The sequence below is a fragment of the Crocodylus porosus genome, unplaced genomic scaffold (genome assembly GCF_001723895.1).
Source record: "Crocodylus porosus isolate Cpor-Errol unplaced genomic scaffold, CroPor_comp1, whole genome shotgun sequence".
Lineage (NCBI taxonomy): Eukaryota > Metazoa > Chordata > Crocodylia > Crocodylidae > Crocodylus > Crocodylus porosus.
Window position 1 is genome coordinate 12,370,406 of NW_017728950.1, and position 26,462 is coordinate 12,396,867.

The window sequence follows — 26,462 nt, forward strand, 5'->3', positions numbered from 1 at the left end:
CTGGCAGGAATGGATCATCAGGAACACGTACCTCCAGTGGTCCAGAGTATGCATTAGCTCCCAATTGCTTTCTGGGTGCAATTCAAACTGTGAATTTTGACCTGTAAAACCCCAAATAGTCTGGGCCCAATGCACTAAATAACCACCTTTTTCCTTATGCTCCATCATGATCCTTAAGGTTGGCCAAGAGCAATCTCCTGCAAGTACCAGCAAGATGCCAACCTTGCTTGGTGAAAATGGTGCAAATCAGAGCTGTATTTAAAAACTAGTTTGATCAGTTCCTTTGAAAGGAAAGGCTTAGCACTAACTGTCCTTTGTCCTTTCCATACGTTTACAATGCAATAATGCCATTTTTACTCAATCATCATTGTAAGAGATTAGTTGTGTTGTGGCAGAGTCTAGAAGGCCTAGTCATGGCCCAGGACCTGACTCCACTGAGTGCTAGAAACAGAGTAAGGAGATTGTCCCAACGCACTTACGAGTCAAGCAGAAGATAAGGGACAATATATGATAAATAATGTGATAAATAATTTGTGGCAGTGCAAAGCAACAAGGCATCATTACTGATCAGCACATGAAGCACCAGATGCTGCAAATTATAGGTGACCATTTTTAATATTCTTTGTGCCAGTAAAATAGTTGGCAAGGATTTTGACTTCCCCCAGCCCAGTGGGAGAAACATCCCTGTTAACTGCAGTGGAGCCAGGATTTCAGCCTTAGGAAGTAGCAAAATCTGCTACTCATCACTCTTTCCCCCACTTCCTGGCCATGTAGAAGGCAAAGCTTCCTACTGTCTTTACAATACGGAGGCCCGCTTCCCTTTCTTTTTCCCTTGTAGTGAGTAAGGAACATCTGCTCTTTATTACTGTTTTTTTGTCCCTCTCCCCCTCTTTCTTTACCCAGGCATTTCTGAGCCCTCTCAGCAGCTCACTCCAGTTTGAAGTGAATGTCACTGGCATCTATATATTGCCTCATGAGCAACAATCCCATATTGCATTTTGACCATGATCTAACAAAACACCGATGCGGTGGATAAGCCATAAATCATTATTCCAAGTTAAGAGCAGATGAAACTGAGACAGATTAAATGAGCTGCTGAAGGTCAGACAATAAGTCAGCGACACATTAAAGACTGGAATGCAATCATGGGCTCTAACCACTACACTGTGTTTCCTCAAGGTGCAGTAATTACTCTTCTTCCTTCATTAGGCAGAAGCTACTTTACCTTTGCTTAGACTCACCTTACCTGGAATCCTGCCACATAGGTTAGAGGGCACTCATCAGCCTCAGGACCTCTTAAAATAATAAACTTGGATTACTCATTCACCACTGCAATTATTTATTCTGTTCACCAGTGCTTAGTGATAACTCTTTAACCTGCTGTCTCTGCTTTCCAGCCTTACATAAGGTAGATTCAGAATATTACACCTCCTGCAACTGTCTCAGAGTAGAAACATGTTTGCTGTTCTAGTGGAATAATGGATCTGCTTCATTTTGTGAGTGGAAATAACCTAGAGTTAAGTGTTTGCCTCAGCCCATTTTTTTTTTTAAGGAGCAATACTTTTCTTCAGTCTGCCCCACCGAAGTTTCCAGGGACAGGACAAGTTAAGCCAGGTTCCTTTCCTTACATGATGCCCTTATGCTTCTTTACAGATATTAAATTTAGCTTTGTGGCTGGTTTTAATTGTGTTTATGTATTTTAATCAACAGTAATATAGCCCAATCATAGTTTAAAAGAAAAAAAGTTTTAAGTGCAAGCTAATTATAAATCATTTAAAAAAATGCTCAGCTCTGGGACAAAATTCTTAATTGTTCCCCCATTTGCATTGTTCTTGGTCAACAATGTTTTTAAGTAATGCGTAAAACAGTATTACCATTATCACAACTTCTGCTATAGCCAAGTAATAGCAAGCACCCATTTTTCAGCACCTCTGGGAACTCCTTTGCTGTGCTGCCCAAGAAGCCAGACTGTAGTTAAGCTCAATACACCAGTCTTTTATATAACTTGAACAGAAGGAGAAAGTATTCTTGGTGGAGTTGAGAGCGCCAAAATTATACCCATAGGAAAAGCTGGGAATCTGAGCTAGGAGTCATGCAAAAGTCATGTCTAACTAGAAGCCATTTTAGGCACTTATGTTAAATTAACATTGCTTGCTCTGTACTGTAGATAGTTTGGTCAAATGATCCTGTAGTTAAATAATTGATGTTTGCTTGCTTTTTAGATGCTTTTTTATTGGCTCTGGGTGGTTGTTTCTTTCCCTTTAGTCATTTAAGGCATGAATGATTACTACTTGTACCACAGCAGGGGCTATTTTTGTGTCCTTTCCCCCTACCTTGCCCCCCAACCCCCACCAAAGGCAACACCTGGGGTACCCCCTCAGGACCCCCCTTTAATTAAACTACTGCTGCTATGAGCACTCCCATTCTCTTTCAGGAATACCATTGGTCCTATTATAAATGTCTGCATTATAAAAAACAAACAAACAACAAAAACAGGTGGGCACCAAGTTGAGTCTGCTTTAATGCTCATAGACTAAATTAATCTTACAGGCTATTACACCCCTGAAAGGGCACAGAAAAAATCCTGAACAACACAGCCCTTGGTGTAATATATTAGATGACCATTTTCCCTCAAAGCACAGGTGACTAAATTTAATAGTTTTTAACATCTAGGGGAGGAGAGGACTGTGACACGCAGGTGAATTCTTAGAACTTCCTGAAAAATTAAGTGACTTTATAAAATGTCTAGTTGGGCACTCAGCATCACTAACTGCTTCTGAAAACTCCAGTTCTCTATAGTCCATTTTCTTTTAAGCTTGTAGAAAACAAAATTACTCTTTGGGGAAGTCTAGCACATGCTTTTTTCATCCATGTCTTTAGAAGACAGTAGTCCTTAGCTTACTAGCTTGATCTCTCCTTTACACTCACACATAGAGTACTCAACACTGAAGTTGAGATGAACTTGAGATGTATGTAAATCAGAGGTTCCCAGAATAGTATGCTGTTGTACCCTAATTCCTGTTCATAGGTGGGGCAGTTGGATTTTTCCTTCAAAGTAATTTGATTCTTGTTTGGGACCATTTCTCTCTGCCTTGTAATTACAGGAATTGCTTGAGAAGATTATTTCCATCACCGTCAAATTTAGAACCCTCTCCTCTCACCAAGATGGAAGAACATAGCTCCATTTCATCTCCATAAAATATTAAAAATGAATAATATTCACAAATGTTAAAACAGGCAAGACTGGGGTAAGCCTTGTCCTTAACCTTTTTCTGCTCCAGGCTACGCAAAAGGGTGAATCAAAGTGATGGGTGAATCAAAGTAGACAAAATGTAGTACTCTTTCAAAATACAGTCTCATGGAGAAAGCTGTTAGCCCTTATTTGATAACCATTTTGTACTTTAATTTCTGGGATGAGGGTCACTGCTAGCCTACAGCCCTCTTCAGCTGGCCATACTCAATGATTCTGGTGTGGTCAAGAGCTGTGTTGGGTTAGAGAAGATACATGAAACTTTAACTTCCTGCATGCTGCAGAGGCTTTATAGCATTTGCCTCAGAATCAACTTGCGAGGAAGCCACATCAACCCAAAGTGAATCCATTGGACACTCTTTCCACCTGGCATGGAAAGAGTGCATTTTGGGTTCAATCCACTTCTGCTCCTGGCTCAGCTACACAAATCATCTGTCCCATATTATTCATGTACTGTTTTCCCAAAAGTGCACAGCAACATGCTACAAGTATAGAGCCAGATCCTTCAATTGGCCAAGGTGTTTCCACAATTTATACTGAAGACCTTATCTAGTGTACAGTGTAGGAACAATGAAAAGTCTCCCATTGGCTTTGGTTCAGACTCTAGATGCTTTGCGCCTAGTGGGTTATACTAGAAAGAGCAAGATAGATTTGCAACAAGATCAGTATGTCTGATTACAAAAGGTTATGTGAGGTCTGTGTATTGTAACCTGGGGACCATATCTGTGTTCCTGTGACACAGAGGTGCTCAACCTTCTTCCCCCAGAGCCTGGATGCAGTATATGGGATCTGGACCACAAGAGATCCAGACTGTGTGCCAGGTCTGGCCGCAGAGTGACTCCATATGCTGGCCCCACCATAGATCAGTGATAAAGCACATATGGCCAGGTTACATGGCCCATGAGGCTCCCCAAGGCTCTGGAAGTTTGGGAACAGGGAAGCATCAATTGACACTACCACTGGTCCCCTGCTGCCTATTTCTTGACCCATGGGGAGCTGTAGGGGCTGGATGACTGGGCTCTGTGGGCTGGATTCAGCCCATGGGTTGCTAGTTGAGCACCACCTCTATGGCAGGTTTGGTTTAAGCTTGCTACTTCACAATGGGGAGCTTAGAGCAGGTTAGCCTCTGGGGTACTATGGTCTAGCAACAGAGACCTGACTGGTCCATAGAAGAACGTGTGAATGAAGGCAAGTGTTTAATAGCAACAATAGTTAAGCAGACCACTGGGTTTTTCCCCTGCACTGGCTATTGTAATTTTTGTTCAGTTTGGGTAGCTGGTTCTGTCTGGTTGACAGTGTGCTGTGTGATGTTTGGCCCCTGGATTGGAGGAATAAATCCTGTTCCTAAGTTTGGTTTCCTATCTCTATATGCATCAGTGAGACTTTCACCAACAATATGCAGAAAAATAAAAGCCTATGGCATAGGCAGTGTGGCAGGGCACTGTTTGTGCCTGCCACTTTAAGGGCCTGGAGTTGGCAGCTGCCAGGGGCCAGATGAGGCTAGGGCTGCCCATATAAACAGGGCAGTTTTGCTGCTGGCCCAGGTAACAACATTGGCTGGTTGCAGGTATCATCTGGAGGTAAGGGAGGAGCTGTAGGGGGTGGTCAGGAGGTTCCTGGTCCTGGGTATGACCTAAAACTGCACCCGGCTGGGAGTGGGTGGCCTGGTGGGGCTCCCAGTGGTGTGGGAGCCCCCAGGAAATGCCAGGCCAGTTACCATCCCAGTGAAAGGTGGGTCAGGGTGCCATAACCATTAACCCCCACAACCGGGTGGGTTACCCCTTTGTAGGGTCTGGAGGGTGGACCCCCAGAGAGAGAGAAAAGGCCATAGACTCATGCTGGTCTGGACTTCCCCTGACTGGTCAATGCTGGGGCCAGGACTGGAAAGGCTGGGGGCCCACTGCGAGGGATGCAAAGAGCTGAGGGCCTGGGGTTCTGACTGGCCTGGAGGTGGGCCAGGGCCAGTAGAGCCAAAGGTCCTGGGGGGACCACACCCAGAAGGGGAAGCAGTTCAGGGAGCTATGCTGCCCAGGATGAAGGTGGATTAGGCCACTGGAATGGAGGGATCATAGAGGGGTTCAACACTAGGATTATGGGCCCAGAGTGGGGCTGGTGATTGTGAGGATATCCGGATGCCATCTGCGAGGCATGGGCTGTGGTGTAGGGGAGGAACAAAGCTGCAGATAGCGCCCTCTGGCATTGGGGCAAGAAATGGGCAGCCTCCTGCTTATTTGACATGTATTAAGTAGATACCAACAAGGCGTGGCGGGTGAGAAGGCAGGCAGTTAGCCCAGAAACAGGTGGGTGGGCCACAGTGAGATTGGCCCCGAGAAGGCCCACTGTTACAGGCAGATAAAAGTGACACCAAAACACCACACTTCTTAAAAAGTTTATTTAAACAAAGTAATGTACATTTCACAGAAATGGTTATAAAATGCATAGCATATATTTTAAAATACTGTTTTTATAAGTCCTATTTTATGCTAATATTGCCTTATGGAAACAGACCAAAGAATTAAAAAAAAACCCCTCAATTACTTTAGTTTAAGCTCTGTGAAAACAATAGCATAATGTAACAAAGGAGTCGGCCACTTCATTCACTCCAATAGAATGGTTCTAGTTACTATAGTTTAATTAATTTGACAGTTCCTATCATGAAGAATAGACAGGGGGATGGAGTCAACAAAAATAAGCCCCATGACTCAGTAGCTGTTGAGGAATTGCACTGCTAGGACCATATTCAACCCTCTTAAGTTGACTTGGAGTCCTAGCACTGAGAAGCATGAGGAAACTATATTATAGGGATAGATCTTAAAAATCTAAACAATATATTCTAGGAACAGTGCTTGGATAATGCATTTAGGCTGCTATCCTAATTCTGAAGAAGTGTTCACTGGGGGCATGGGGGGAGGGGGAGGGGAAGACTATTGTAAAAATCTGAGAGCCTGGGTTAAAACTCAGGCAGTAAGAAGTTTGACACATGCCTAGATTTTGGAGAAGTGTGGCATAAGGATGGATAAGTAAAGATGTAGTATTTACTTTCAGCTACTATTAACAAGACTGGGATCTCTTTAAAATAGAATGCATTTTTGCTTATACTGTTTCAGGAATTCAAATTTCAAGGACCGAGTTCTGGTCCCAGTCACAGTAGCGTGAATGAAAAATCCACATACTGAGGTAAAATGGAGTTACTCCAGATTTACACTTGCATAACCAAGAACACAAATTTGCCCCAAACTATAAAATCATATTGTTACTTATACATCAATAGAGACAATAGGGGGAAAAAGTTAACTTGAGAATACTTGGATATAGTTTATTGCACAAGAATAGTCTACCTTCCACCTTCTTAGGATGGAAGAGCTACTGCAGCAGTCTAAATATGGCTTTGGATTAAAGAAAGGACACTAACTCTGGCCTGCAGAGTTCACAGCTGTGTTTGGAGCTGCTTATCAGAAGCAGGAGAATGAGGTATGAAGTAGCTCCAGAACATCAAGATTTTATTCGCCATCTTCAAGTAATCTTCGCAAGTTGTTTTGTATCTTAAAAGAAAAGAAAAAGTGGTGGTGGTGGTAGTGAGACAAAATTAAATCAGGAGGTTCAGCTAACGTCAGTGCTATTGACACAGCAAGTTAGAAAGCTCTTTTCAATTAATATGAGCATGCCAGTTAATTCAGTCACTATGATGGCCATTTGTGCACATTAAATGGTAGATATACTTAGTCAATGAAAAAAAAATCCATTTACATCAACTTAACTGGGGATGCTGGAAGAGAGGGGCATGGACTTTGGAATATTTTCTGTTCCATAGCTGCCCTTCTCTCCCACGAGTTTTGACTTGGAGGAAAAGAGGTGTACTCCATCCTCTGAAAATTAGGGGGAAAATATCTGTACTCCACAGGTGGAAGGGGACGTATTTCCTACACCCAAGTGTAAGCTGCCTCAAGAAAGCAGTCAATACCACAGTGTGGACATGGAGCTCTACCATTAGTTTCAGGAACTGTCACAAAGCAGAACAAGGCAGCTAAAATGAATCATCTTTGACTCAAGGAAGTGTGTGCTGTGTTTAATTTAGTGTAGATGACCATGTTTTCCTTATTTATCTCTCATCTTGTCATAGGATGTTATAGTGGATATTTCACCGACTCTTAACTATCTTAACCATTGGTTACAGATAGCTAAATTTAGATCCCAGACCCTTGCTGACCCATAATTAGACGGAAAGAGTTTCTTTAGAGCCACCATCTCATTTCCTCCCCCACATTCTCTTGCTCATGCTTAGTGTAATCATATACTTTACTCCCCTAAAAAAGCGGGTAAGGGGCAGATGAAATTAGTTTAAGGTTGATATTTTTATGATGTGCTCATAGACTACATTTTAATTTTATGTTCCTACTAAAAGAGGTGGAGGAGTTGCCCACAAAATTCAGTCAGGATTTAAGAGATCCACTTGGGATTTTCTCCTCCTCCAGTCATGCACTTATCTGCTGGATGCCCTGGTACATTTAGCAGGTACATACTATAAAACCTAGCAAAATACCACACCTAAAATGCCAAGGTATTCTGCTACTAAGCTGGTGGGAATTCACTGGCTGCAAGCGTAGAAGGCAGTAGAGCTAGAAGTACCACAAGGATCATATTTAAAAAAAAAAAAAGTGAGAGAGATAATCCAATTACAAAACAGATTTTTTTTTGTGGGGGGGAGGGCGGCAAAGAAGTTTAAGCTAATCCTGGAGTATGTGAATTTTAAAATAATTTTTTTTCTCCTTTTTAAAAGCTAATGAGCAGAAAAGAAAGTAAGCATGCTTTAATATACATGAGCCACAAATAGCTGATTAGCAATCCTCTAAATTAGCGCTTTGAACTCTTCTCTAAAAAGTGCTAACGGCACAAAGAGAAAGAGATATTGATATTGCAGCAACTTTTTCTCAGTGGACAACTAGACTATGACACTATATTGACAGCAATTTAAGAATGAGGCCAAGCAAAGTTAAGACCTTGTTAAAGGGTTCGATTGTTAGGCTGAAAATGAACAAAGCACTTTGCTTTAACATACATGCTGAGGGCCTACTGAAATCCCCGGGATTTAAAACCTAGGCTTGCATGCTTTGTTGAACCTTATGTGAGTGGTCCCATTTAAGTGGATAAGGATTGCAGCATGAGTGTTTAACATGCGTTACTATCTGGTGAAAAAAAATTCTCCTTTCATACTAGTTGTAACCAGTAACATGCTACTGAAGTCAACAGCATTACTCCAGAAATACAGAAGTGAAAGTAGAGAATAATGCTACCTACAGATCTTTGTTATATGCTAGCATGATATTTGTCAACTTTCAGCTAGAAGCAACCCGAGAAGTTTGCTTTAGCAAAAAAAATTACCTCCCCTCCAAACCCCACCCCCCAAAACCCCCAAAACAAAACTGTGGACTTTGCCAAAATTCTGGATGTCAAGACACTGTCTTGACAAGATGACAAATAACCCCCATGATTTCAGGACATAGAAATTGAAATAGAAAGATTATTAAAGATACAGTTTACAGGCTAGCCTTGTGGAATAAAGACACTGATTTTCATGATCAGCTCCCAGCAGTTGACATGTAAATTTAGCCAAGTGGAAATATACCTTTCTGTCTACCCTTGTTTTCATTGAACTTTTCAGCTGAGGCTGGCAAGTGTATTTAGTTCTGCAATTAGTAAATGGAAGAGAGCAAAGGTCATCTTCAGAGACCAGAGAGCTGTCACAACAGCATTCATGTTACTGAGCAGTAACAGGCAGGTTCCAGCCACTTTACTTGCAGATACCGGAATTTCAACAGCTTCTATTTTAGGGACAAAACATACTGGTGACACAGATCTTAAAGACGAGTAAAAGTCAGAAATAGTTGCCTTACTGAACAGGGATGAAGATTTTTGAACTTGCTGGGATTTTTGGGAACTTTTGAATTTACTGGAAACTTTTAAACTTACTGGGAATTTTAATTAATTTTCAATAAATGGCTCTGCCTTACCTCAGCCTTTCATAAAAGGCTGTACTGATAGGTATGCCTAGGTTTTACTTTTATTGTCCACCTCAGGGGGTCCATAGTATGTAGTATTTAGGGGATAATATACTGCAGAAGACTGGTACGTACAAGAGGTTCTCATTGGCTGACTACTCAGCACTTGCCTAATGACCTTATTATCCACAATAAAGAATTACCTTTTCCAATTTAATGAGGTTAGCTGTTAATTCATCACAGAGGGCATCAGCATTAATTTGCAGATGGGATCCAAGGCCTCTTTGTGCTGGTTGTCTGCTAAACAAAAATAGCAAGTGCGAGTGAAACAGAGACAAACAAGACGTAAAGTGTACATGGAGAAGAATGAGGGATTTGAACAGGAACATTGCTAGAGCTAAACTTGCTTACAAGAATACAACATGGAAGTAATTTTTGAATAGACGTCAGTCTACTGGTTTAAGTCTACAGAAATGTAGGTGGAAAACCCTTAAGCCATTCCCAGTAGCCATTTCCAGGTCACAGGGTGCAAGTGAAGTTCATGGATTCAAGCAAGGTACAAACATGGGGCTGTTGGAAGTACATTAGGTTCATTTTCCTTTAAGCATCTGAATATTGCTGGTGGGTTGAACATTATCTTCCTTCTCAATCAGAGACAAAGTGGTTTTCATTCAAGTTAAAAACCAGGAGGAATGGCTTCTGAACCTTATCCTATATCAAGTGCTTGGGGATGCCCCGCCCCTTGAATAAATATAAAGGAATTACCTTCCTCCCTTCCACCCCCACTTTTCCTAAGAGCCCAATTCTGTCTTGTCAGATTGATGAGGTTGTCATGAACTGGCCACCCAGAAAAAGTGGGAATTAACAAGTTTAAGGTAACTTGAGCCAAGATTTTTGTACTGGGGTTGGGCCCTTTAAAATACCTTTCAGACAGGCCTACCCAGTTGAGGCACAGGGCTACCTCTCATTTCATTGGTCCTCTTGTTCCTTTGTCTGCTTGTTTTTCAGTTGGTGCTTTTCTAGCCAGCTACTTTATGTCAACATTGCAGCCACATTTACTATAGACAGCAATTTTGCATTGCTGTTTATGACCTTTTGTGCCCAATCAGGAAGAGGGCACAAGAGAATGTATGTAGTTAAGTACAGTTCAGTGCTAAAAAGCCAGATTATTTCTCAGATATTGGTTGGGGCGGGGAAAGGGCAGTATTACTACATAGACAAAAGAGGTTAGGAAGCCAATATTGAGGATGCCATTATATTCTTGCTAGTCCAAGATGCACCTCTCCACACTCTAACTACATTAGTGAGTCATTTCTAGTGTAGGCAAGGCCTAAATTGGTGCATCAAGGATGGGAAAGTCAGATGGATTCAGCCCTAATACTTGGGATCTGTATTTAGCCAAGGTACATAGGCTATGAAACTGCAACAAAAGCTTATGGGAGAATTTCACTAATGAGTACAGCATAGAGCTGAAGAGGCAACCTGACATTGCCCCAAAATTTCTGGTTGAACAGAACTGGGTAGTAGTCCATAATCAGCATATGGCTGCTCTAAATTAATGTGGAGTAACATACTGACAGCTATAGCAGCTCTGAAATCTGGAGGTGCAGAGAAGGAAGAATTCTGCTCCCTCCCTGGTATGCTTTTAAAAAGATTTCTCCAAGAATCTTGACTGGGGATTAGAGTTTATTTGGATAGGGCAAAAGCACCCCTTTCTAAAGAGGATGAATAGCAGCTCACACCAAACAAAAAATATTAGAGAACTAGCCTGGAGGTTTTGAAAAGCCTGTTGTGGAGATTAAGGGTATAGGCACAGAAGTAAAATTACTGTGAAATAATGGACAGTGGAAACTTTTATAGTGCACTATCTACCCTACAACAGCTTCCCACATACATATTTTCCCAGGTGGCAAATGACCTCCAATAAAACCCTGACTCTTGATTCAGTAATTGTCATGTAGTTAAGATTATTTCTTGATTCTTTTAAGTTAATTTATACCTAATGTCTGCAAGAAAAAGAATAAGGAGACTGGACTAATGCAGATTCACAAAATAAATTGCACTTGGTTGCTTATCTGATGCGAGGCCTTTTGAAGAACACAAGACCAACAGAAAAGATAACTGTATTAGTTAAAAAATGATGCATTCTTACTCATTAACGCGGGAGTCAAAGGAAGTCATGGAAACAAGTCGTTCCTCCAGGACATTGATTTTGTATCTCATGTAGAATGTAGAAAAGATTAGTATGCAGACACTGCAGAGGAAGAAAGAGAGCTACATTAGTTGGGGTGTGGAATCTGTTCAGGATATAGCTGAAAACACTTGTTTTACATTATTACTTGTACACTGTACAAGTGTTAGGTTGAGATTTGCCTTAGAGATTTGGATTCCTGAATATTTCACAAAATTTTCAAAACCTTAGGTTTAGTGTATAGAGCTCTGCTAAATGATATTTTGAATACATGTTCAAGGGTTTCCCCCCCACCCTTTTAAACTGGTTATACTTACTCTAGAGGTTTCCATGGGTCATAGGCCACAAACAGAATTTTTTTGCTTTCTGCTGGCTCTGATAGAGCAGGACAAATGTTACTGTAAAGTGCTAGTCACAGTTCCCTACTGGTTTACAGATAAATAAAATAAACTGCTTCTTTTCTTTTGTACTACAAAGATGATTTTATTTTTTTATCCCTAGTTTTAGATTTATGTGACTTCAGTGAAAAAAAGCTCAGAAATGGGCTCAGAATGTTATAAAAATCTAACTATGAAGAGAAGTTCCTGCTATTTGATGGTCTTGGTAACAACTTGTTCACTTACAGGATTGTATAGAAAATAAGAACATGATTCAGAGATACACATTTCTGGAACTTCATTCTGTGGAAGAATCCAAGGGCTCCAGAATGACCTGTTGCAAGAAGAACAGAAAGTGTTTTCAGAAGCACAGCTGGGCAGTTCTGCACCACGGGTGGCAGTGGCAGTGGCACACAGGGCCCCACTAATGGCTAAGCTGCAGGTGGTAGCTGCTATTTTTGCACCTCCTGTAAGTCAGCACCTGGGCTTGTGTCCTATTTGCCCTTGCTTAGTTACAAGGGCAACACCAGTCTGGACTGAGACAGATAAGTTTACAAATATGTAGCTGAGTATGTGACTTGGGGAAAGGGAGGGGCATAAATTCTCAACTGCCGTGCATGACTTTATGTAGAAATAGCCAAATCAGCACCAGATTCCTTACCATGTCCAGGAACTTTCCTGGCTTTTTCTTCTGCCACATGTTTATTGTGCATCTGTGTCTCAACGATATGATAGTCTGTCAAAATCAAGATTGTTATTTATTTAAAACTTAAACCCCTCCCACAGAAGACGATGACTTTTCAGCAGCTCACATTAAACATTCTTGTCCACAGCTTCCTGCTCGACCCACCTCTTGCTAATCCAATGTAATCCCATTTTGTTAAGTCTTACTGCATACCCTAACTATGGTATGAAAGGATGCCCAATGATATATTAAGAAATTAGCTGTCATTTACAGTTCCTTTCTTCATGGTCTTCTCTCCAGGGATTTAGGGAAAAAAAGGGGAATATGTGATTTTCTCTCCCGCCCCGTGCACCTGGCACTTTGAATGGAGAGAAGTTCATTGTATTCTGCAATAATGAGGAATAAAAGATCTATCATCTTGTGCAACTAGGGAGAAGGTATGAGAATTAAAACAAAAAATAAAACCCCCCACTCCTTACTGGGTATGAGAGAAGGTGAGGATTAATTAATTTGGCTAGACTATGGAAGTATAGAAGTTTGTATTATGAGTGGTATTAGCACAAGTGTTGCTGTCTAACACTAAAATGATCATATCTACTTGCTAAAATCTGGAAGGGAGGGGAAAGAGTTCAAACTCCTAAGAAAGACTACTCCCAAATTTAAAACTAAAACCTCGTTAGGTGGTCCTAAGTAAAGAGAACGTATACTTTCTCTTCTAATAAGACAGATAATACTTTACAATTAATAATATAACATCTTATTAATACTATGTCTTTTAATCATTTCATACTTTTATAATATTATTAATACCAGACAACTGGCACATTCGTCCATATATTGCTGTAGGCCTGATAGAACAGTAAAGCAGAATTTTGCCTTATTTCTATAAATTGCAAGCATTTACAAGTGTATTCCAATTTTAATTCATGCATCCAGCATATTTCAGATGCTAGGAGAAAAATCTAATAACGGCTTTATTAACATTATAGAGATTTATACAAACATAGGTCTCTCTGGCGGCCAACTTTGGATACATTGTTCAAATGACTGAAAATATGCAAAATAATTTACAGTGAGAAAGCTGGCTTGCCAGCCTCCTTTCATGAATTAGTGGAAAAACCTGAAGCATCTAATACTTTCCAAGACCTCAAGGTTTTGGAAATATGTAAAGGTTGTTAAGTGAGGGATGAAGCATTTCTTTACCTAATGTAGTATATGGGAGGAGGGGAGCAAGCCACACAAAAAACACCAAAAACAGCAGTCTGGTGTTCACCAGTCCTGACCCAGAGGAGGAAATTACATGAATACTTGAAATACAACTGCTACCTATCCCCCCCGCTTCTGCTCCCTTGCCCTCTATTTGCCCCTCTCCCAGCCCCACAGTCTTTGTGGCCCCTATTAGTCCTTTGCTGCTTACCCTTGCTCTGGCCCCAGTCTGGGGCAGAGAGTATGTGTTTGCTCTGGCCCCAGCACAGCAGCAACATCAGCTCAGACTAGGCCCTGGAGCTGGAGCTGTCATGGGCCTGGAGCAAACATGCTCCATGCCTTAGACTACAGTGGGGCTGGAACAAGGGAAAGCAGCAAGCTGGAGGATAGCGGGGGCACATAGGGGAGAAATGGGACCCAAGTCAGTGGGTTGGAGTAAGGGGCAGGGGGGTAGCAGGTGAATTTAAGACGATCCCCCCAGCAATTAGGTTCTATATATGGGGAAAAAAAGTTTGTTATAATCCTCCATGTTTATTTTTCCATGTATACAACTGAATTATTGGGGGGGTCATCTAAGATTTAGGTAAATACGGTATTTAAAATTAGTGTGGTATATAATACTTCATGAACTCAACCGATTTCCAATAACTACATGCCTAAGGAATCAGCACAGTTATTCTGTATGTTTTATAAGCAAAAAGAAAAATCATCTCTGCAAAGATTTGAACACGGCATGTTGTTTTTTACATGAGAAGTTCCATTTGAATCAATGCAGCTACTAACGAGTAAAGTGAAATGCATACAGTTTACTTTGCCCAGCAGACATGAGGGATGAGCATGACGCTGTGATTGTAGAGGTCTATATTTGAGTGTCTATAGCTCAAGACCACAGGGAAGAGTAGGTGAATGGTATTATCTTTGTAGTGTTGAGACCACTACTGTTTAGGATGGCTATATAGGCTCCATTAAAGTATTATTACTTTACTCCATTAAAGTGTTCCACTACCTTTAATGAGTTTATTACAACCTTCCTGTGAGAGAAGGAAGTGTAATTGCTAAAAGATCAGAAAGGGTTCTATAAAATACTGCAAGAAGTGTTTCACATGCGGAGTGAAACATGAATTACAAGGGGGAGAATAAGTGGGCTTGACCAATCTAGCATACTTAAAAAGGTAGCTTGATCAAAGTCTGAATAACAATAGAGAGAAGACTTTAATCTAGGAGAAAACGGCATAACAGGATCAAATAACCTATTTAAGTCATATATTTGGTTTCCAGCTTTCAGTCTCTCTCAACCATGTACTTTGGGAGCAGGTGACATAGACCTACTGCTCTATTTTCTTACATGTTTTGAACACCAATACGTATATGCAACATAGCATCACTGACATCTGATTTAGCACTATTAAAGTATATACATGCATTTGCTGCAGTACCAGTTTACTCAAAAGTAAATGGTGCCAGGCAAGCATCTACATGTGCAGAGAAATGGGTGCAGATTTGCCACCAATCTGCTCCAGGCTCTCGCTGCAGCTGCAAGCAGCCCTCTTCAAAAGGTAGCCCTGCTTGCTGCTCTCTGGCCAACCACTTCCCTGGCCAGCAGCAGTGTGGCCAGTACAGGGATAGCACGCAACAGCTCTCTCCTTGCTGCCTTTGCCTCCCCATGCTATGGCTGCCCTAGTCCCTGCCCCTGCCAGTGACGATCAGCACCCTGGCCTCCTGCTGGCCTGCCATGCTGATGGCCACCTCCACCTTGTTGCGAGTAGGTCTTGCTTTACCAATCTCATTTTCTTTTATGCCCAGGTGACCTATCACCTGGACAAAGGAGAAGAGATTGATGTCATATCTTGACTTCAAAAAAGCCTTCAGTCTGATATCCCATGATCACCTCTTGGCGAAACTGGCTAATTGTGGCCTTGGGTCCATCACGATGCACTGGCTGGGAAATTGGCTCTGTGGTTGGACCCAGAGGGTGGTAACTGACGGAAGTCAAATGTCATGGTGCGCTGTGACCAGTGGGGTCCTCCAAGGCTCTGTCCTTGGACCCGTATTGTTCAACATCTTCATTGATGATGTGGACATTGGAGTCAGAAGTGGACTGGCCAAGTTTGCTGATGACACCAAATTTTGGGGCAAAGTATCCACACCTGAAGACAGGAGGGCGATCCAGGATGATCTGGACAGGCTCAGCAAATGGGCGGATGAGAACCTGATGGTGTTTAACACTGAAAAATGCAAGGTTCTCCACCTTGGGAGAAAAAACCTGCAGCATCCTTATAGGCTCAGCAGTGCTACACTGGCTAGCACTACGGAAGAAAGAGACTTGAGAGTCATCACTGACCACAAGATGAACATGAGCCTTCAATGCGATGCTGCGGCTAGTAAAGCGACCAAAACGCTGGCTTGCATCCATAGATGCTTCTCGAGCAAATCCCGGGACATCGTTTTTCCTTTGTACTTGGTCATTTTTCATTTTTCCTTGGTGAGGCCACAGCTGGAGTACTGCGTTCAGTTTTGGGCCCCACAATTCAAAAAAGGCTGTGGAGAAGCTTGAGAGAGTCCAGAGAAGAGCCACATACATGATCAGAGGTCAGGAAAACAGACCTTACAATGACAGGCTGAGAGCCATGGGGCTGGGGCTAGTGTGACTGGTGGCTCCAGTTGGACAGTGTGCAGCTCCAGGTGGCGTCTTTGGATGGCAGGACACAGCGGGTGAGTGCCTGGCTGGGGCCCTCCTCTGGGGAGGAGCTGCTCGCGGCTGGCAGTGTTATGGGCAGCTGTGTCTTGTGGCTGGCCCTAGGGCTGAGGAATTGGCGCAGTAGGTCCAGGCTCCCCAAGCTGCTGGTGGACATTGCAGCCAGGGAGCTTGGTGGGATAGGCTGCTGGACATCTGGGGGGCCCTCCCCTGGTGATGCATCACTGTGGGTGCTAGGCCAGGGTAGGGGCTCAGGCAGGCTGCCTGTGCTGCTGTAGACAGCACAGTCCTGGGGCATGGGGATGTCTTTTAGTTGCTGCATAAAGGGTATGGACTTGTAGGCACTCCCTGACAGACAACTATGGTTGGTGATGGCAATCTACTGTGTCCACAAGGCCTCGATCTATATGCAGCACTGCCATGCTGACTGGTTATGCCTGTGCTCCTGCATCCGGCCTGATATCCCATCAGACATGGACATTGGAGCACCCGACCTGCTCAGACCGGTGCTGTACCTCTGCCTTGCCCCACAGTGCCATCAGGTTGCCAGTTTCCTCCTGTGAGCAGCTGGGGCCCTGGGTGGCAGACATGGGCATGCATATAGGCAGCAGCAATGACGAGACCAACATGGGTCTTGCGCTGGTTCTCTGGGCCTCTGCGCAGCTGTCCCTGTGCTGCCATCTGCCTGCAGCACCCAGTGTAGGGGCCCAGCCTGGTGGGCCTGGTTGGAAACTGCAGCAGCCTGGAGGCCTGGATGATGTGGGCCTTGCAGCTGCGTGGCACTGCAGTGCCAGGCAGCAGCGCTGCGCTGCAGGCAGATGGGGCCAAGTGGCCTGTGGCCTGCCCAAGGGGACACAGGGGCCTCGAGTAGCCTCAAGCTCCCTGCTGGTGTGCCCCAGGGTTCAAAATGCCTGCAGGCTTTTAAAGGCTTAAAAGGCAGAGACTGCTATAGAGGAAGCCCAGCCCTGGGGCAGGAGAGGCTCTAGCTCAAACCCTTGGGGCTAGCCTCAGGCCGGCCCCCTAGTGGCAGGGCTAACCTGGGAGCAAATTTGCTCCCAGGTCGAGTCTACACTTGAGTTACTGTGCAGTAACTAACTGCACTTAAATTTGATACCTGGAAATGTAAGTATCAAATTTACTTAAGAGTAGGGTTTTTTACTGCACAGTAAGCATGTGTACATGCAGATGTGAATGCTTCCTGCACAGTAAACTATGCTACAGCACAGTTAAGCATCTCATGTAGATGCACCCAGAGTGGTTCAAAACCTCAGCCATATCTGCTTGAGTTTACGGGAAACCTAAAGCTGACCCTTGTGGCCTGGCCTCCAGCAGCAGAACTGCCCTGTTTATACGGGCAGCCCCAGCTCCCAAAATGGCCGTCCTCATCAGGCACCTGGCGGCTGCCAGCTCCAGGCCCTTAAAGTGGCAGGCACACAAGTGTCCTGCCACAAGAACCACAATGCAGTCAGAGACCTAGATTGAAATGAAAACTGAGAGACCTGAGAGAATAATCAAGACTTCTTCCTGCCTCCTCCCAAACACTCATACTTTCATATTATAACAATCATACTTCAGGCTTTGCAATTATGCTAACCTTGGAAGTGTTCCAATTCAGGGGTCTGAGAACCACTACTGCTAGACTCTTCCAACTCTCGTCTCCGATGACGTACTATGCCATCCAAATCTGAGTAGTCTTCATTGAAATCCTGAAGGAAAAAGGGTCATCAGGAGAGCCAGAAAAGGCCCAAGAAATTATATAGATTATTCCCCATCTCTTCTCCCACCTCCCCGCTCCAAACTGTACCTAGTGTAGCAGACTCTGAAATAACAACTCCTTATATCATGAAGTATGACTATAAAGCTTAAGTTCTGGGCGAAGTTTATATGTCAAGCAGTAAATATCAACTCTGTTTTCACCAGTCAGCTGAACTAATATATAGGGGATGGACTGTAAGCAAAGCTTGGAGAAGCCTGCTGGGCTGCCATCTCTGACAACTGCAGCACGTTGCTTCCTCTGCAAGTTAGCACAGAATATTATGAAAGACTGGGTGTTGGATCTTTCTTCATTGCTAGATGTTTCTATTTCCATGCATAACATGAATGGACTGTATACTCAGAACAAGTGCAGACACTGCATGTATTCATGCCTTGCTCTGTACATCCAGCTAATACCCAGGAAGCTATTGCTAGTTGCTATTGGGGTTTAAGAAAACCCCACAAAAACTTGTTGTGGGGAGTTTTCCTTCCATGTGGGACATTGTACAAAAGTTTGTATCTTTTGGACTTACACTGAATGAAAACTTATCAGGAAAAAAAAAAATCAGCTTTCTTACCAAAGGCAGAGTAGTAGGATGATCAGCCCTGAAGCTGTTTTCAGCAGAAGATGGATTAGGACTGTTGCCAACACTTGTGCCCTGACAGCCATTTCAAAAAATAAAAGCGAAAGATAAGATCCAGTTATCTACTTACTAAATCCTTAACAAAGCAGTTGTAATGAACACAACTGAGCAACATAGCTTTGCTCTGTTAATACTAACCTCTAGATGCCTACAGACAGATTTTAATAATTTGTAGGTCCTGTCTCTTGAGAGTAAGGAGACAAATATGTACTGAAAAACAAAATCATTCACAAAGTTGGTTTATTTTTTAAGGAAACATTTTATAGAGAAAGGTGAAACTTGTGTGCTTAAGTGGGGTGTATCTGTTGGTTCAGTGACTCCCGTGAATTGGTAAACAAAGGCCCACAAATGGTGAGGTAAAGGACTCACTTTAAAAGAGCATAAAGGATCAGGGACAAGACAACATACAATCTGCCAATCCTGAAGCTCATACCTGGGCAAAACTAGGGTGGTTTGCCAAGCCTTAGATGAGACTTTGAAAGAAGACAGGGAATATGCTTCAGTAAGATGAGATTACTCTCCCTCTGCATCGTTATATTTAAAAAACAGCCTCCTTTCATTGCAGATGTTGTTTGAGATACTCAAGTTTTGTTTTTTTTAAAATTATAAACACCATTTTAAAAAAATGGATGAATACTAGTGTGGGCTGCTTATCAAACGCAACTCAACTGAAATAGATGGTGGCCTCCTATCCAACTGGTAACAAAGGAGAACCACAGATGTTGCAGACCTGGCTACTAATCCAGGTTGTGACAGTTTGCCTCCCCAGCTGTTCAACTGCCTCCCAGATTGCTCTGAAATAAATCTCAGCAATAAGCAGGGAATGAATCCTTAGAAAGGTGCTGGTACCCTGATCCTCTTTAATCCCTTCTCCCTCTTCTGCTAACTACAGAGCTCCAACCTGAAGGAGATCCCAGGAAAGAAGAGAAAGAAGGTGGCAATGAAAGTTGTTCTGTCCTCCTACCCACACAGGGGGTAAAGGTGCAGTTCTCTTTAGAGGGTCCAGAAGCCAAATCCTGCAGAGTTTGATTTTGCATGGCTGTGATGATCGCTCACATTGAGGGGAGACCTGGTTACATGTTATATATGAACACCGGATCTTCCCGAGTCTACCCTAATGGACACTGGCTATAAACAGAAGAAGAAATTGAGGAGGAAGATAACTATGCTGCACAAACTTACCCGCTCAGTGACAGTAGCTATGATCAACGCATTTGGCACCAGAAGGGCAGTTTTGGTTTTCTTTATCAACGTTACTGAGACCACAGGTATACTAATCTGAAAGGAGATCATTATATTAAGAGCACTGAACAATGTAATACTTCAATAGTATTTGTGGTCATTTACAAATAGTCAGTTGTATAAAAATTATTTTATTAACAGGAAAAAAAATCAAAAATGCTGAAATGTTATCTGTTCTCATTATCTTCCAGGTCCCTCTTTTGATCATTTCAGAGGATGTGTGTTGATGTGGGGAAACCCTGATTTTTAGATCTTTTTTTGCTTTTTCATTAGCTGGTTTATCAATTAGCTAAAAAAATTTCTTCCCTCCTTTGGAAAGTAGTTTTAAGACATAGTCTGAATTAGTTCCATTTTTGCAAAACAGCCATTCAGCAAGTAATGCCGCATAAGTGAGGTTCCACTCCAAAACTTCCTTATTTATGAAATAAATGCTCCAAAACTACAGAGATGCAGGTCAAAAGAATGAGCACACTGAAATTATTGTGTCCCACCATTTGTAAAGAAACTAGCTTACAGGAAACAGCTCAGTAAACAGTTCAGTTCTTTGATCATTATTAAAAGGATCATACAACATACCCATGCTTAATATACTTTAAGATAATCCTCATGGATATCATCCACCTTTTCATTACGCACCTGCCAAATCTATCACAAGTCAGTATGACCTCATTTTTTTCCTCCCTACTTTATTGTTAGATGTAATTTCATTAGTGATCAGCTTGTTGAATTTTAGGGTATTTTGATCCAGGAGTTTTGTATGGGCCCCATTTTAAAAACCTATATTATTCTGTGTTATTTGGGGTGGGGGGAGAGGGGCAGGGCAGTGAGTAGGGAGACAGGCATATATGATTGTTTAGGGTATATAGCCATCCTGTTAGAATGATAAGAGATGGGCCAGTAAGTGACCTTTCATAGAACAAATGAAACCAGATACTACTGCAGGGTAATATACCATTTCAGGACACTGCTGCTTTGCATAGTGGGTCTTATTAAAGACATAAAATAAGCAAAAGCCAACAAGGGGTATGAAGCCTTTATCTAAATATTTCATTCTACCTTCGTATTCTCTTCCAGGTTAACCCTCCAATTTCACCAATATTTTGTTTAGGATGGACATAATATTTTGTCAAATGCTCAGTTTAGCAATGGGTATGTGGTACCTCTGTCTGTAAACTGAAGAGGTCAAGCCTTTTCGGCTGAGCTGAGGTTCTGGCCATGTTAGAACGGGTTAACAGCTAAAACTGAAAACTTTGAGGCAGGTAAAGTTGATTAGTTTGACAGTAGTAGGTACCATCATCCTGGCTGAGAATCACTGGTCCAGAACAAAGTCATGCAGAGAAGTAGAATAAAGTGGGAAACTGTAGCGTGCCATAATATTCTGCGATATGAAGCAAACACAAATAAGGATTGCAAGGATCCACATGGAACAGTGCTTCAAACTGATCTGCTAAGCGTTTAGAGGCTTATCTAGCACTGTAATAAAATCTCTTCTACTTATAAACACAAATAAGGCTTCTCCATTCACCACAATCCAACCCTGATTACATGCACTTCAACAGAACTCACTCAGGGCCCATCTACATGTTACACTTAAGATGTGATTAACCAGTTAATCACATCTTAAATCATCACCCAGCCACACATTCAAACAATTAATGGAGTGATAAAAGGAATAAACCACAAAGTTATTCCACAAAATAAGCGTAATAACTTTGCAGCTCCTTACTATCACACCATGAATGTGTAGCCAGGGGCCCCTTCAGCTGATCAAACACCCAGCCAGAGGGCCTCTATGTGCACCCCAGAGCCTGGGAGCTCAGAGCTGATGCTGGGAGACCATAGGTGGTGCAATCTCCCAGCTGTGGGGACACCTGGAGCACCCCTGTGACTGGAAGACTGCATCAGCATCAGCTAATTTGCGAGCCCACAATCATGCGCTTCTTGCCATACATGTGTGGCAGTGCCAGGAAACTCAACCAGTGCTGTAGCAGCTAAGTTTGGTGCCCTGAGCAAAGCCTGCAGCAGCAGCCTGCCCTCGCCCCATGCACAGATCCAGGGGGCACACCTCCCCACCCCCATGCTTGCCTGGGTGTGCATGCAGTGGCAGGGGCCGCCCTTCCCCTGTCCCTGCATCTCCCCACCAAAACAAGCTGCTCACAGCTCTGTCTCATGCTCCTCCCCGGCTGGGCAGTGTCTGTTGGTGCCCCTTTCACTTTGGTGCCCAGGGCAGTTGCCCTGCTCGCCCCAGACTTACTACAGCACTGAGCGTGACTGTGTGGATCATGCATCAGATCCTATTGTACTTTTACCTGCATGTCTAGAGGAGCCCAAAGAGCATGAAGCACTTGTGGCTATTCATTAGAGGACTTAAAGAGACATTCAAGGTAAGAAGCTGATCAGATCAATAGCAATAGCTATTGCTAAACTAATAGCAGTCCTGGGTACCCACTTGGAGGATGGTGTATGCAAATATAGCAGCCACCATAGCTGCCAGCCAGCTGTGCTGCTGCTGCCCAGGGCAGAAATGCCCTGTTACACCTCTGTCATGTAGGTCTAGTGCCTTTTTTTTTTAAAGAGGTGACATTTCCTATAGTGTATTTTCCAGGTTCCCACATTCTGAGGGTGCAGTGGGGAAGCTAAGGGTGACTTTGGGGATGTGGCATCTTAATATTGCTTCAGATTAGGAGGAATTCCCTGGAGATTTTTGACAGGATGTGCTTCCTCTGTTGGTTAAGTGGCTAAGGTATCCTAGAAGTTATGTAAAAGGTGTGTGTCTGAATTTAGTTTTCATTCAAGGAGTTGCGCAAACAAGCTCAGGGCAAAAAGTATACCCACAAGAAGACCAAGCAAAAACAGTAAGATCAGCAACATTAGTTTCAACAGGGTCCCAAGGATTAGAAGCTGGATAGGATTTACATTGAAAACTTTAAGCTTTTGGGACATGAACTGCCTCATTTTCTGAATGTGCAAGTCTTAATTGGAGTCTTTGCAGTACAATAAGAGTTGCACAGATAATGATCCAGAACGCAGATCCCAGCATTCTCTCCTTCCTAGCGTCCCATGAAGAACAGGAAGGGACACTGGGAGAATACTTCTGTCCCTGACTTCAGTCCCTTTATTCAATTACCACGGCTTTTATTCAGTCACCAAATTGCTATTGATTGTGTATTCCCACTCATCTGCCAAACAAATCCTCTCCCTATGCATTGTGCTTCTCAGTCTTGCCTCCTTTTGCCCCTCCAGCACAAGACTCCATGAAGCAGAACAAGGAATGAAGCCCTCGTCATGCTGATTGTGCCTCCCTTGCCCTCATCTCCTCCCTATTTTACTGCAATTCCTGCGATCAGAGACCCGATGAAGAATGTCCTGCATTCAAAATGTTGTCTAACTTTATCCCAACTGCATAGTTGGTCCAATAAAACATACCGTCCTAAAAAAAATCCTTGCCTCTTGTCTATTTTTTTAGCAGTCTTTTTACCCTGCTGGTTCTTTGGGCCAGGGATCACATCTTCCTTTGTACTGGTTGCATATATATAGTACAACACCCCAATTCTGACTGGAGCTGTAAGTTACTATTATATTAATACTCAATAAAACAAAACAAAACAAAACACAGACCACAAAGATAGGCTTATTTTAGTTCTGCACAATAAGGAGAGGAGGAGTTTCTAGTGAATACCTAGATGCTAGAAAAAAAATGCACTGTAGAATTTTTTTTTTTTTTTTTTTTTTTACTAACCTTAGTGTCTTTACCAAAGACTTTAGAATGGAAACCAATCCAGTTCTCAGATACATATAACTTTCCTTGGTACAGAATTTCTTTTTGCAGAGCACAGGTAAAACCTACCAATATACATACAGAGAGGTGAAGTGCATTAATACTGAGACTAGTTGCAGTCCAACAGGAGCTATTTTGAAAACCACTGATGTAGAGCATTAAAACTTTTGAAGTCATGGAATCTTTTCATATTACTTCTGTCACAGAACCCCCACCCCTATCCTGAAGGCTGACATGGAATCAGGTGGCCTGTCCTGGCAATGCTGGTGCACCATCTTTTGGCTTGCTCTGCCATTGCCTCCCAATCTTTTGCTCTCTCTCTCTGAAATCCTAAATAAAAATATTCCTTCAGACTTGCCTAAGACCAGATTGAGACTCTTATTTAGACAGTATATTTTTGGACACTGTATTTTAACATTACTTTGTGGTCAATCTTGCCCATTTGTCTAGTTTAGTGAGGGCCAGCAAGTTCAGCAAGAGTGCCACAAATTAGTCTTATACCCTCCAAGTGCGGCTGTGACCCTCTTTCACTGCCCAATTGGCTACTCCACTTTGTTTCCTGCCTTGTGTTCCCTGCTCTGTTTTCTGCTCTATCTGCAACTCTGCTGCCTGTGTATTCCTTGCCTGCTGCACATCACACACAAATGCCCATGCCATTTGCAGCATATATGCCACCCCAATTTAGTTTCTAGTTTATGATGGGAAGTGAGCTTTTATTTCTTCTTTTACAATTCTGTCACAATTGCTATCATTTGCATTCTTATAGCCATCTCCAATTCCTCCTATCCAAGCCTGAAATTTAAATTCTGAAACTATGAAATCTCTAGACCACCTCCTGAGCACGCCCTGCCTATTTGCAGCTGCTTTGCATATGCATATGCATTCAAATTAGGTAGAATAAATAGCTGGTGAGGGTGGGCCTGCATGGCTTAGTGCCTCCAAGTCAACATCCTAGAACCACATTCAACTTCTCTTAACCCTGCATTCAGATTCAGTGTTTCAAATGCACACATTCAGGGCCACTCTGGAGCCATGTGTGTGACAATTTGTGAGCCTGGACACATGCAAAGAGAGTGGAGATTATTTCTTGGCATACATTTATGAACATGAAAGTCTTCAAAGTGAGCCAGCCAGTCCTCTTACATCTAACCTTCATGCGCTCTGTAGGTACTAGTTGTTAAAAGACAAGTCTTGGCTACTTCTAACTGTAAAAGCAAATCATTCTCAAGACAGACCATGATTCATAATATCTCCTAAAAAATTATATACCTAGGGAACTAAGTTTCATTCTGTAAAATTTCTGTAAGCAAAGGTAGGAGTAGGCCTTAGTTTGTGTTTTGGCTTTTTGACTTAATTGCATATGTAATGGGTATTCATTTAGTAAGTACATCTTAAGTAATATACAGCTTGAATTGTCCTGTCACTGAATACAACTGTCCACTGGATTAAGCAGCAAACAAAGTGATGATTTAATACTTACTCTGTTTTAGTTGCTCTTCAGTTGCGACCTCCAGAAAAAGCTTGTGAAAGTGAGCATTTGACTTAATCTGAAGTTAACACACAAAAACACACACCACACAATACAATTAGTTATTCCTTCATTCATTAAATGATAATTCCACCCCTGCTCACTTGGTTTGTTGTAAAGCTCTATTTTGGGCATTTCAGCCACTGATCAAGAGACCAGGCTTCATATACAAACCGTATCCTTAGACTATAATGAGCAATGCTGTTATTGAGTCACAACAGCATAATATTTATACACTTTGAAAATAGTGCACATGAGCGCACAATCTCTGCATTACCTGATGCTTTTTCCTTTCAGACTTGGAATCTCTCTTGATGTCTGCTGCCAAGAAGGGATTCTCTACACAGATCTTTGTCCTAAATGGAAGAAAACATCCCCAATATCATTCTTATGCCACGTACAGATATTCAGATAGCTGCTCTCCCATTAGAAACCACAGTTGTACAGATGTTCAGAATCTTTATCCCAGAGCATAAAGAAGGCTTCTCAGGATAAAAATAAGCCAGGAATGAGTTCCAGGAGAGCAGCTGCTGCACAGTTCTCAGTATCCCAAGGTGCTTTGCTATCTTTTCCCACCTTCATCCCAAGGGCAGCGTATACTACTCAGACTGAACTCTGCTGTTCCAGTTGAGCAGGGAGCAGAACATGCCCCCTTCACAATCCCACATTGCACTACAGCGGGACACACAAACTGACTCTGAGCAGTCTGGGTCAGCCAGTCAAGGCTGCCCTATGTATTGCTGCCATCTTGTTCAACATCTTCATTAATGATGTGGACATTGGAGTCAGAAGCGGACTGGCCAAGTTCGCTGATGACACCAAACTTTGGGGCAAAGCATCCATGCCAGAAGACAGGCAGGTGATCAAGGCTGACCTGGACAGGCTCAGCAAATGGGCGGATGAGAACCTGATGGTGTTTAATACTGAAAAATGCAAGGTTGTCCAGCTTGGGAAAAAAAACCTGCAGCATCCTTATAGGCTTGGCAGTGCTACGCTAGCTAGCACTATGGAAGAAAGAAACTTGGGGGTCATCATTGACCACAAGATGAACATGAGCCTGCAATGTGATGCTGCAGCTAGTAAAGCGACCAAAACGCTGGCTTGCATCCATAGAT

General features: G+C 42.7%; 1 protein-coding gene across 4 annotated transcripts in view; it reads right to left on the minus strand.

Annotated features, from left to right (window-relative positions):
* Positions 1-5,634: 5,634 nt before the first annotated feature.
* Positions 5,635-26,462, minus strand: part of GRAMD3 (GRAM domain containing 3) — a 71,521-nt gene continuing 50,693 nt past the window's right edge. For 2 of the 4 annotated variants that reach the window (XM_019555240.1, XM_019555242.1), the window contains exons 3-14: positions 25,625-25,703; positions 25,300-25,366; positions 23,781-23,884; positions 19,982-20,077; positions 18,938-19,009; positions 18,734-18,814; positions 17,995-18,106; positions 12,476-12,550; positions 12,061-12,148; positions 11,399-11,500; positions 9,450-9,546; positions 5,635-6,792 (exon numbers count right to left, since the gene is read on the minus strand). In XM_019555240.1, coding sequence (XP_019410785.1) covers positions 6,751-6,792; positions 9,450-9,546; positions 11,399-11,500; positions 12,061-12,148; positions 12,476-12,550; positions 17,995-18,106; positions 18,734-18,814; positions 18,938-19,009; positions 19,982-20,077; positions 23,781-23,884; positions 25,300-25,366; positions 25,625-25,703 — 1,015 coding nt within the window. In that variant the 3' untranslated portion in view covers positions 5,635-6,750. The remainder of the gene's footprint in view (positions 6,793-9,449; positions 9,547-11,398; positions 11,501-12,060; positions 12,149-12,475; positions 12,551-17,994; positions 18,107-18,733; positions 18,815-18,937; positions 19,010-19,981; positions 20,078-23,780; positions 23,885-25,299; positions 25,367-25,624; positions 25,704-26,462) is intronic. The other 2 variants (XM_019555241.1, XM_019555243.1) reach the window with 2 other exon arrangements.